The 13088-nt window shown below is 39.8% G+C and overlaps 1 protein-coding gene across 10 annotated transcripts in view; it reads left to right on the top strand.

Annotated features, from left to right (window-relative positions):
• TTC13 (tetratricopeptide repeat domain 13) overlaps positions 1-13088 on the top strand; it is a 69751-nt gene that overhangs the window by 35585 nt on the left and 21078 nt on the right. For all 10 annotated transcript variants that reach the window (XM_040968144.1, XM_040968143.1, XM_040968140.1 and 7 more), the window contains 7 exons: positions 3418-3500; positions 3835-3976; positions 4552-4726; positions 6248-6404; positions 10356-10486; positions 11257-11389; positions 11945-12037. In XM_040968144.1, coding sequence (XP_040824078.1) covers positions 3418-3500; positions 3835-3976; positions 4552-4726; positions 6248-6404; positions 10356-10486; positions 11257-11389; positions 11945-12037 — 914 coding nt within the window. The remainder of the gene's footprint in view (positions 1-3417; positions 3501-3834; positions 3977-4551; positions 4727-6247; positions 6405-10355; positions 10487-11256; positions 11390-11944; positions 12038-13088) is intronic.

Genomic DNA, 13088 nt, shown 5'->3' with positions numbered 1-13088 from the left:
AAAACACCAACCCATGAAGAAGTTAAACATATTTTTGAGAGTAAACCAAAAAAAAAAAAGATTTAACTTTTTTTTTACTGCAAATTTAAGAAATGGGAATGTGGCAGGGTTCTTTAAAGGAGGTACTGCCTACAAACGGAGTAAGAAGAAGAATTTAGCTTTATGTGTCCCACGTGTGCGTGATACAGCCTGGAAGTAGAACTGTTATATTCTGAACATTAGTATTTGCTCAGTGAGCCAGTCTTACCAGGTTATTTGGTCCTCTTTCTACCAAGTCCAAAGGCACAACATCAAAAGGTTTAACAGATAGGAACTCTTCCTATGCATTTTCATGGATCTGCTGTTTGAGGATGTTGGTATATGTTGTCTCATTTATCCCTACATCAGTCAGAAAAGAAATAGAGGGTGCTCCCCATTATGCAGATTAGAAAACTCAGTCTGTATAAGATAACTGAATTAGTGAATGGAAATAATCCCAATATTTCTGTTTCTTTTGTTAATCACAGAGACAAAATGCTAAATGAACCATTGAGTTTGAGCTATTTTTAGCATCTTAGAAGTCATCTCTCTAGGAGAGAGACTAAATTCTAACAACTTAGAAATTAATTAGGAGGATGGTTGTTGCTTCTCTACTATTGGTATAATATGTTAAAAGTGTATTCAGTAATACTACTGAACAAACTTCATGATTGCTCAATGAGTAAGACATTTTCGATTTTTTAAGGGAAATAACAACAGAAACTTGTTTGTTGAATTCCTTGTGTTTCATTTATATTGTGAACATATGTGAAAAACTGTATATTGCAAGCACTCATTTCAATCAGATAGTGCGAGGGAGGAATGAGTTGTTATCTAAGAGTGTCTCTTAGTCAGTGAACAGCCCCAGAGTGGTGGTTGCCCATCAGCTAGAAAGAAAGATGGTAACTGAAGGTGGTAATGATTGCATTTGCTAAGCAAATGAATTCAGAACCAGTTTGCACTCTGAGAGATTGATTCATTCGAACGTAGTTTCTTTGTTCCCATTGGCTTGAGATCTTGATTCTGCTATGTCCCCTCTTTGGCAGAATGAGGTAGAGAGCTGTGAAGTGATTAGACAGGAACCCTGAAACCAAAGACTTAAAAGCTGAAGAGAAATCAGACTTTGAAGAACTGTGGCGTCCAAGCATGCTGTAAGTGGAGTGGGCAGCAGATGCCTCCTGGGCATCTCCACCCAGATGTCCACAAACACTGCAGACTTAACACGGCCCCAACTGGACTCATCACCCTGTGCCTTCCCTCTCCCACTCGCAGCTGTTCTTCCTGCTTACCTTCCTTGTGTTGGTTAACGCTCTCACCATCTCCCCAGGCTCTATAGCTTAAAAGCTTCCTACCCTTTCTTCCTCATCCCTCATGCCCAATAGGCTGCCAAAATCTGCCTTAGTTTGCTTTGAAAGATGCTTCCCGAAATAGACCCTTCTTATCTCCTCTCAGAGACACTCTCCCAGTTTGAGCTTTCATTATCTCTTGCCTAGACTACTGCAACACCCTTCTAATTGGGCTTTCTGTTTCCAGTCCCTTCATGGCCCTAGTCAGCCTTCTTTGTTGTTGTTAGCGGTAATCTTCTTTAGAAAATGTGTTTCCTGAGGCTGTTGGGTGCCTGCCTGAAACCCTGGCATCTGCAGACTTGTGGCACTGTCCAGGCTGCACAGCTCAGCCAAGGTAGCCCTTCCCTTCCAGCCTCGGTTTGCCAGATTAGTGTGGTCTCTCCACATTTCCCACCAACTCAGCCTGCACCTGGGCCACACCAAATTAACCACCACTCCCCAGTGCCCTGTGTTATTTCCCCTGTCCCAGATTCCCTCTTTCTGTGTCAAATTCCTTGTTACTCTCCAAGACCCAACTCAACATCACTTCCTCGCTGAAGCCTGTCCTGGTAACACACCTGCCCTACCCAGACTCACTTAGTGTTTTCTTTCTCTTTTTCCCGAAGGCCTACTTATGTCTCCATTGTAGCTCTTAATTTGTATTCTAATAACTTGGTAATGGAATTGGCTTTCTAACTGGACTATACCTTCTGAGAGGATAGAGATAATGATTTGCTCATCTGTATCCCCTGTACGTCACGCTGTCCCTAGCACATAGTAGCGCTCAATACGTGTTTGTTGAATTAAAAATATCATTGTGAAAATTCTGAACGAACAAGGCTATACTGTGGCAGGAAGCCTAATTAAGAGTGGTCTTTAATATTTCCTAAATGTTAAAATTCACTATTTCCATCTGTCCATCAAACAGGCAACATTCAGTAAGAATGCTTGATAAGTAGGTTGTAGTCCCCGTGGTTGACTTGAAAGAGTTTGAAAGCCAGCTTCCCTTGTCCTGCTGACTGCCCAGAGAAGACCAAGATGTATGGCATGAAAGACTTTTTGAAAAAGAATGAGGGTTGTATTACTTTTGTGAAACTATTTTGTGTACTCACCAAAACATTAAATATTTATTGAGTGCCTACCATGTGCAAGGCATAGGACATCATTAGTGGTTCTCACCTATGTATTGTCTGAACAGATCTGAGTTATCTAGAAAAAATATTTTTCATTAAAGCTATTAGAGACTGTGATATTTTATAGGACTTAACCTCAATAGCTTATATCATTTTCTTGGCAAATATGTAAACTGTCTTCATAATTTTTTATTATAATTAATAATTATAGTGAAAAGGCCATTCAGCAATGGTTTAAGCCCATGTTGTTTTTTCTTAATAAAGTGTAACATTTTATTCATTGTTTTCACAGAAAGGGAGGGAGTTGAAAGCAGTGACCCAGTACACCAGGCATTTTCCAAGGTGATGCCCCAATGGGCAGTACTTGTGGTGGTTCTCATTTCCTTAATCACAGCCCTGGTCTTAACTGGCAGAGGCTGTGCCCTGAATGTCCCAGCCTTACAATTTTTGTTTTATTTTGTGTTATTGTGTGGGTATTGGACTCTTTCAGATAGTTAGCGTAGGATCTGTTTGCCTTTATTAATGCTCAGTCCTCTCTTTGGCTTTTTTTAAATGCTACTAGTTCTAAAGATTTTGAATTCACTTAAACAGCTGTTAGGGATATATTTGGGTTATATTTGGGTTCATTAAGGAAATAATATGAAAGTGCTGTTGTTACTACTCAAAGGCCTAATAAAGTAGATACAAATGGAAAATTATTTTCTCATAAGGGAAAAACTTGGAAGACTTAGTTTCACAGGAATGCATTTGTTCAATGCATGAAATTAAACCCTCCTGACATTTTGTTGCATTTTCTACCTCTGTTTTTTTTTTTAGTGCCCCCTGTACAAAAGAAAATCTATCCGAGATCATGTATAGTATTTATTTAGATTCTTTAATGATTTAAGCAAGATACAGCTTGCAGTTCTGCAAATGAAATATTTTCTCCATGTTCTTTATAGGAAGCCATTGAATCCTTCAAAGAAGCTTTGAAGCAGAAAGTTGACTTCATTGATGCATATAAAAGTCTGGGGCAGGCCTATAGGTAAGGGACATAATGATTTTGGGCAGGCCTGTGGGGAAGGGACATTTGTCTTTGGAAATTCATAAGTGAATTTTCCCATGCAGTGTCAGGAGGTGATTATGCTGTGATCTGCTAAGATGTAGAAGCAGTGAATGGATTGTAAAGTGTGAAATGCTTTGTAGCTACAAAGTGGTAAAGTAAGAAAAAGAATAGCTGTCTGTATTCGTTTAAGGATCTTAGACCCAAAATGTGATTGGGCCATAATACTGATGATGGCTAATTCTGTGTGCTTATTACACTATCTATTCTCTGTGTGTGTGTGTGTGTGTGTTCATAACTCTTTTTAAATACCTAGAGAACTGGGCAATTTTGAAGCAGCCACTGAAAGTTTTCAAAAGGCACTATTGCTCAATCAAAATCATGTGCAGACCCTCCAGTTACGGGGAATGATGCTGTATCACCATGGCAGCCTACAGGAAGCCCTTAAGAACTTCAAGGTGAGTCTCTAAGCGTGGAACATTGTGATTAGTGCTTGTTATTCTTCAACAGAGTTTAGTGAAATAAATATAGAATGGTGGCCAGGTGCACTCTGTGTACTTCAGCAAAAACAGGGAAGTCTCATTGCTTTGTCCTGTAAGCTGATTTACAGAGCATATACTTGGCATGATCAAACCTGGGAGGAAAATTTCTAATTCCAAATTCAAGATTAAAGCATTTCAAGGCTTTATTGAACCCTAGTGAAGGATAGTTGTTTTGGCTTGTGGTTAAGATGCTGTTTGGAATGCTGTATCCCATGTTGGAGTGACTGGGGTTGACTCCCACTACCACTGTCAAGTCCACCTTCTTGTAAATGAGCTCCTTTGGATCTGTGGTGCCCCTATTGGGGACCTAGTTGAAATACTTAGCTGCTGTCAGTTCGGCCAAACCCTGACCATAGTGGGCATCTGGGGAGATAACCACCAGCTGGGAGATCTCTATTTGTATGTCTCCCTCATCTCCTCACCTTTCAGATAATTGTTTCTTAAAAGACGATGTTGATACTGATACAGCATTTTGTCCTTCAATGCTCCAGCGGTGTCTACAGCTAGAGCCGTATAATGAAGTGTGCCAGTACATGAAAGGACTCAGCCATGTTGCAATGGGACAGTTTTATGAAGGGATAAAAGCACAGACGAAAGTTATGCTAAATGATCCTCTCCCAGGCCAGAAGGCTAGCCCAGAGTATCTTAAAGTAAAATATCTCCGAGGTAAGTCAGAATATTGCTGAACTGGTAGGTTTTCATGCTCAGAGCTGTACGAATCTCATTGGTTGACTGCTTTGTCTCGTATCTTTCGTGCAGAGTAGTGAAGTCCCAAAGAAACCGTGGAACTTCTGCACAGTCACTGCTTGGTGTCTGTACTAGACAGAATCCGTGTCTTCTGAAGTTTTTCCTACCAGTTCTTACTCTTTTTTTTTTTTAACTTTTCTAAAATTTAGTATTTTTGGGATCAATGAACCCACATTTTAGACTAAATTTGGCAGTCATCTCAATATTTATATTCCTTCACACTTTATCCAAGGGCAGTACAAGGGCTGGAAAATAACCTCCTATGAGATTTACTAGTAATGTAAATTTGGCATCTTTAACCTGTCAGTCATTCATATCAGAATGTTCATTTATTTTGAGGAAATGAAATTGAAGTAAGGAAGAAGGTACACTCTCACTTATCCTTTTATTAGTCATAGTCTTAACGTTTCTCTAACATACATAAAGGTATATTTGTTTTCTGTCTAAAGCTTCAGTATTTTTAATTTTTCTCATTAGCCCTCACTACCATTACTGCCCAACAGAAAAAATAATTGCAAACTATGTAAACAGCTTTAAATTTGTGATACCAAATTTAAAAAGTAAAAAAATAGATAGTAGAAAGTACCATTCATTAGATATTTTATATTTTTTTGTATTGAATTCTTGAAATCTGGCATATACTTAACACTTACAGTGAACCTCAATTTGGATGTTAGAGTTACCACTGGAAATTCTTGATTTGAATTTAGGCTTCTTAAAATTTACAACTGAAGAGTAGATTCATATAGGCAAATTCTCAAAATATACTGGTTTTCTAATAATTATATCAAATGCCAGCTTTTAAATTCAGACAAATCAATATTTGATTTCTCAGTCCCCATAATCATATTTTAAGTATTCACTACTCAGGTAGCTAGGGGCTATCTGCTGGGTACAATTGGTCTTTCAACGACCACTTCTCTTTCTGGTTTTTTGGTTTGTTTTAAAAATCCTGTTTTTGGTTTTGTAGGAGGAGGGTGGGCACTCCTTGTCCTGGTGTTTTTCTGCACTATGCCTGTAAAGATACCCAACCTTGAGTGAGTGGGTGAAATTATATACCAATCCTCTAAGTAGACAGAGGACCAGGCTTCAGGACACTGAAGTTGAATTCTCAGAACTCTGAGATTCAAAACAAAACAAAGTAACACAACAACAACAAAAAGACAGGAAAACTGAGATCTTATATTTGTTCATAAGAATGTGGTTAAAGTGTAACCAAAGTAGACCCCAGATTAAATGGTTTCATTTGAGTCAGGTTGTGACAAGCTACCCCTGTTATTATATAATCATAATAATAATGACTCCCTAAAATTTTATATCTGCTTTTAGAATTCTTGTGTTTGAATGGCAGTTTGCCTCAAAGTATGTGTGTGGCAGCTAATGATAAGTCTGTCTCTTTAGCAGTGTTTGGGTGTGTCAGATCTCATGTCTTCTCTACAGAGTATTCTCGCTATCTTCACGCACACCTGGACACCCCCCTTACGGAATATAACATTGACACAGATCTGCCTGGAAGCTTTAAGGACCACTGGGCTAAAAATTTGCCCTTCCTCATAGAAGACTATGAAGAGCAGCCAGGGTTGCAACCTCACATAAAGTAAGCACTTTCAATGAGGGTGGTTTCTTTTTTCTTTTTTAAAACTGAGTTATAAGTTCATAATATTTCTCTACCCTGATTTCTGATTCATTTGTTTTTAATGTTTATATGTCTACAAATATTGCTTTCAATATATAAAGTACCTTGAAACTTACTTTGGATGTTACCACTCCTTCTTGACTGACCTACCTTGCTAATTTTGAGCAACTTTCCAGCTTCAAATGTACTTACACTTATTGGCAGTCTTTGACATGTGTTTACTGTGTTACTTTTAAAACAACTTAGCATTTTCAAAGTTTGGGATTATATGGCTGGGTGACTATTACTATAACATGAAAAAACAGATGCACTAATGTGTAAAGGCAACTGTAAGCATTAAATGCAGCAATTAGGATGCCCACATCTCCAGCCAGAGTGCCTGCTTCGAGTCCTGGCTTCACTTCTGATTCAGTTACCAGTTAATGCGCACCATGGAGGCAACGGATGATGATTCAAGTGCTTGAGTCCCTGCCACCTCTGTAGGAAACCTGCATTGAGTTCGGGGCTCTCAGGCCTGGCCCAGCCCTGGTTATTGCAACCGTTAGAAACATAAACCAGTGGATGGAAAACCTTTTTTCTCTTTCTCTCTTCTCTCTAGGTAACACTCTTTTCAAATAAGTACATTTTTAAATGTATAAATGTAATTGCTAGTTTTAACAGCTGAAGAAAAGATGCAATAATCTCAGTAGATGATGGAAAATAAAGACACATTAATCATCAGTTCATGCTTTAAAAAGATGTAAACTCTTAAGTTAAAAAAGAAAAAAAGTAAATCCTTAGCTTGACAAGTCATATTTATTAGAAGCCAGTAGTAGGTATGGGCATTGAGCATAGCAGTGATGAGGCAGCTTGGGACCTTGTGTTTAATACCAGAGTACCTGGGTTGACTCTTCTCTCATTCCAGCTTTCTGCTAATGTACAGCCTGGGAGGCAGTGGTGATGATGGCTTGCTGGTTGATTTCCCTGCTCCTGGCTTTACCCCCGGTTGCTGTAGGCATTTCTGCAGGGAACCAACATTCTTCCTGCCTGTTTATACTTTTCACAATGACATAAACAAATAAAAATTTAAAAATATACTGTTAAACATTTTACATAATGAAATGGATGGTATATTCATGTTAAAAATCAGGAGTAAAACCAAAAAACTCTAATATTGTTTTGGTGGTGGTGGTGGTGATGATGGTGTTTTGAACTGGTGAGCTAGAGTTCATACATAGTACACAGAGAAGAAAAGTAAGTCTGTTAGGAAGGAAGACAGAAGGTTGTCGTTATTTTTGGAGCATCTGATTTTCTGCAAAAAAAGATGTAGAAGAGAAGATACTAAACAAGTGATTTCACTAAGGAGAAAACATGAGTGGCAAATAAACATAAAAAGGTACTTAAAAGGTCCGAAGTTAAGAACATGAGATTTTATTTTTTACCCACAAATATTGCAATGTCTGAAAATAGTAATATTGATTCAATTGAGGACCCTGGGGATCTTTTCTGTACTCTTGATGAGAGTGTAAATTGTCCCAGCCCCTTTGGAGAGCAGTTGGTTGTTATGCAGTAAATTGAGCATTTGCCTATCCTGTGTTGGGACTTCCCTGCTGCTGTGCGTGTTTATCAGAGAGCCTTGTGCTTGCTACGTGTGTACTACCACAGACCTGTACAAAACTGTTCATAGAAACATTTGTTCACAACCAACCCTGGGATCCAACCTAAACATGCATCAACAGAAGAAAGGATAAATATGATAACAGTTACATAGAGGGCTTAAAAAAAAAACAGATTTATATACCTTTTATTGAAAAGGCAGATTTACAGAGGGCAGGACAGAAAGATCTTCCACCCGGATGACCAGAGCTAAGCTCACCTGAAGCCGGGAGCATCTGCCAGGTCTCCCATGCAGGAGCAGGGTACCAAGGCTTAGGCCATCCTCTGCTACTTTCCTAGGCCAGAAGCAGGGAGCTGGATGGAAAGTGAAGCAGCCAGGACATGAATCAGAGCCCATATGGGATCCTGACACATACAAGGCGAGGACTTTAGCCATTAGGCTGTCGTGCCAGGCCCCACATGACTGCTTTTTCGAAAGAAATTTTATGTATATGTATATGAAAATGACCACAACTGGCCTGTGACTGCTATTCTTTGCAGTGTGGCTCTTGCCTAGCATCCGGGAACCTAATGTCAGGAGGGTTCCTACTGTTCCCAGAACTGACACCAGGGGCTCTGTGTGCCCAAGTCGTTTGTAAAAATTGTGTGGTTTATGCTAAACCCTGGGTTTCCTTTTCAGTCACTGGAATCTGGGTACTTGACAGGCAGGAGGTTCCTGTGTAATTGGCTGACAGCCTGGACACTCAGGGCAGGTTTTTGGGCCATCAGGCCAGTCATACCCACTTCTGGGTGTGTGGATTGGACTCTTGACTCTGCATCCAGACTTCAGCTTCCTGTCCTGCCATGTAGGAGACCTGGTGACCAGCTGCAGTCCCCTCACTGTTGTGCTGGTTATATTCTCTTAGTGAGAGCATAAACTGTGACAGTCATTTTGGAATGAAGTTTGTCATTGTTAGGTGGGAGTGAACATTTGCTTGTCCTCTATCGGATTCTGCTCCTGGTGTATTCAGTGGAGAACCTTGTGATTGTAGGAATGAACCAGTGGATGTGAGCTGTATTTCTCTGATACATAAATTTTATCTATTTTGGAATATCTTTTAAAAATTTTCATTTTTCATGATATAGTTCCATAGGCTCAGGGATTTCCCCTTCTACTGTATGCTTTCTCTCTCCCTACCCCCATTTTCCCATTGTATTATTACAGTAGTTTAGTCCTTCAGCAACAGTCATGCGCTGTTTAAGTGTATCATGATAATTGTAGGTTTAGACACTGATAGAAAATCGAGAATCCTATTGTCAAGATATATTTGACAATTTCATTGGGAGTCCATCTTTTATTCGGGAGTAGAGATGCATACTGCAATGTACTTTCACTTCCTGGTGTGTTCCTCTCCATTATATAGTTAGTCAATGAAAATATATTTACCTGTGTATCTATTGGTCTTGTATTTTGCATGAAGGTTGCCTTATATCAGAGAGAACATATATTTGTCTTTTTGGAAGTGGCTGTTTCACTGAGCGTAATGATCTCCAGTTGGAACCGTTTTGTTGTAGATGATAGGATTTCAGTGGCTGAATAAGATTCTATAGAGAAAAAATATAAATTTGGAAACAACAACAAATAAAAAGCCTAGCTGAATTTCCAGTGAGTTCACTAGCAGGCAGTGTTTTACATAGGCTGCCAGAACTTACTGACAGACAACTAGCGCAGCTTGACTTTAGTGACAGAGGCCCATAGGATATTTATACCTGGTTATCTTTGGACTTTACCCCACATATCTTTCCCTTTGATGATTGTACTTGATATCAAGCATGACTTTGAGTCCCTGAGCCTCCTAGTGGGCTATTGCTCCTCGGTGGCTTTTAGAGACCTCCTAAAACAGTATGATCTATTAAAAACACTAATCAGGTTAGCAGCTCATCAATAGCAGTTAAATACATCCTTCCAAATATACTTGGCTGTACAGTCTGAGTCAGAGAGGGCGCAGACAATGGTGAAGATTTGGCTGCTGGTTGATGAGACAATCTATGCAGGTTTATATTGTGGACATATTCACAGTGGTGAGAATGTCTTCTGAACTGGACATGAGTTCTCAGTGTTACCAACATGTGATAGTAGTTGTGTATTATCATATACTCCCATCAAAGTTCTTTCTTTTAATTTGTGAATCGTTGGGTGCTAGTCACTGGAATAAAGATTATGTGATCATGGACTTCTCTATTGGTCTACCAGTGGAGGAAGTATTGCTTGTCAAGTAGAATTGGATTACTGAATGTCTGTGACAGCCCTTTTCATATATGTGCTGTTTCTTCCAGAGATGTGTTACATCAGAATTTTGAGAGTTACAAGCCTGAAGTACAAGAGCTAATATGCGTAGCTGATCGTTTGGGATCACTGATGCAATATGAGACACCTGGTTTCCTGCCAAACAAGAGAATACACAGAGGTATTCTGGAAGTTTTCTAAGATTTATTTCTTTTCATTTGAAAGTCAGATTTACAGAGAGAAAGGAGAGACAGAGAGAAGAATCTTCCATCCACTGGTTTACTCTCCAAATGGCTGCAGCAGTGGCAGCTGAGCCGATCCAGAGCCAGGAAATCCTGAGTCTCCCACAAGGGTTCAAAGACCCAAAGGAGTTGTGCCATTCTCTGTTGCTTTCCCAGGCACATGAACAGGAAGCTGGATTGGAAGGGAAGCAGCCAGGAGTCAAACCAGTGCCTATATGGAATGCCAGCACACAGGCTGAGGCTTAATGTACGATGCCCCGGCACTGGCCCCTGGAAACGTTCAGAAGTAGTGCTCTTTGTTGTGCTTTACCATGTTCTCCAGGTGATCAAAGCACAGATCTCTGGATTCATTCACACTGAATTCTGAAAGAAAGCTCATTCCAGCCTTAGCTTTTTTTTTTTTTTCCAGTTGGATAGTATAGGTCTATAGAATGTGTCTTTAAGTCCTTACATTAGATAAGACAGCTAGACTGGCAAGCTGTTTTCCTGCTCTAGGACTGAAGAAGAATTTGAACCTGCAGTTGTCTCAAAGGAAGCAGAGTTTGGAGGAGAAAATTTGGAGTGTTTCTGGTTTCCTCCAACAGGTTTCAACTCTGAAATATACTTTGGGACTCATTACATTTCTAGTATTCTCACTAAGATTCTGAAAGTAGGTGCAAATCAGTCCTTCTCCGATGTAGTTAAACACTACTCTTGGTATTTCTTGTAGCTATGGGTTTGGCAGCTTTGGAAGTAATGCAAGCTGTCCAGCGTACGTGGACCAACTCGAAGGTTCGCATGAATGGAAAAACACGGCTGATGCAGTGGAGAGATATGTTTGATATTGCAGTGAAATGGAGAAGGTAACATTTAAATGAAAACATTCTGAAAGTCTTACAATGTCATCTCTAGCTAAAAGGTTTTGAACCCTGCTGTGCTTGCTAACCATAGAGGTTATAAATTAGGTTTTCCTCAGTAAATGTCATCAGAAATTGCTGACAGCTTTACTCTTTGAAATGTGTTCAACTAATAGTTATGAAATAGGGGTCGATCAGAAGAAACACTCTCAAAGAGCAGATTGTTACCTGCAATAGCTTTGCCCTTGTGCATGTTAGTTCCTTTATGGTTTAATGTGTGCCTGGCTAACCATTCAGTGTGCAGAAAGAACCCATAGTGTTCAGTCTCATGAGCAAAACAGTGCTGTAATGGTAGACCTTTACTGGCTTCCTACTGGTCCAGTTCGAGCTTATTTGGAGTTTGCATATTGAATGTTAAAATTTTTGATGTAATGGCTGGCAGTTGCTTTATTACCCACTCAGCTCAACTTTTGCAAATTTCCATGCTTTTATTTTTAATACTTTTGGACCTCTGGGTTTTGTGAGGTCTTGCACTCACTCTAACATGTTCTGTTCTTTTAGGATTGCTGACCCGGACCAGCCTGTGCTGTGGTTAGATCAAATGCCAGCGCGGAGCCTTAGCAGAGGTTTTAATAACCACATCAATTTAATCAGGTGTGGAGTTGGTGTGCATCTCACCTGTATTCATGGGAGCTTATTCTCCACAGACTTGTTGCTCATTTCCTTGTGACTTTCTGGCAAGGGAACTCACAGATTTTGCTTCTGCATATGCCAGTCTGGGTACAGGAATGGTAGTACATGCCAGGCTGCCTCCCTAGGCTTCTCTTTGATGCTGAGTACAGTTGAAGGGTTGACTGTCAGATTTTTTTCTGAGACTATTAGTCTTAAAGGGATCCTAAAATATGGAAAGTACTCCACTGGAAAACATTGTACTTACAGGAAAGGGGCTTCTCCTTCACCTCCAATACACAACGCTTGTGCATAAATAACCAGCCAGTCACTAAAGTCATTCCCTTCCTTAGAGGGTGAGTCAGGTTACTAGAAAGCATCTTCTTGGTCTGGAGGCTCTGCTGAGTTGGATTTATGGGCATGGTGTTCACCTCTGGCGTCTCTAAATAAGTAAACATTGAATGACATCAACTCCAAGGATACCCACAGTTAGCCAGTCTTTAGTGAATGTGATAGTTTTGCCACATCCAAAATGCTTCTAGTTCCAGAAACCTGAATCAAGAAAGTCTCACCGTGTTCAACTTTTGATGTTTGAATTTGGGTTTCTATAGACATGCCCTTATATACACACACACATATATATGTGCGTGTGTGTATAAATTTACACATATACATACACATGCATATGTGTGTGTGTTTGTATATATATATATATATATATATGTAAATTTATTTTCCCCTGTGACTTGTGACTTTCTCCTGCTCTTGGAATAATTTGTGACCTTTAAAGGTAGATTCAACTTACTTTAACTGAAGGCCACCATCTGTTAGTGTGGCTTTCTGCTTGCTGGTGATACAGAAGGAAAAACAGTTGCTCTGGCTTCAAAAGCTTGCAGCCTAGTGAAGAAGACATTACGAGCCTTAGTGGTTGAATGCACAGGATGCTGTGAGAGCACAAGAATGAATCCAGCCCTCAACTGATTCCTGAGCTGTGGGGAAATGTCAGAGGCACAGGGTGATTGGGCATGAACCCTTG

Source organism: Ochotona curzoniae, unplaced genomic scaffold (assembly GCF_017591425.1).
Source record: "Ochotona curzoniae isolate NIBS_2020 unplaced genomic scaffold, NIBS_Ocur_1.0 scaffold_4683, whole genome shotgun sequence".
In the NCBI taxonomy this organism is placed as follows: domain Eukaryota; kingdom Metazoa; phylum Chordata; class Mammalia; order Lagomorpha; family Ochotonidae; genus Ochotona; species Ochotona curzoniae.
The sequence above is the reverse complement of the archived record's forward strand: the minus strand, read 5'-3'. Positions and strand labels throughout refer to the sequence as shown.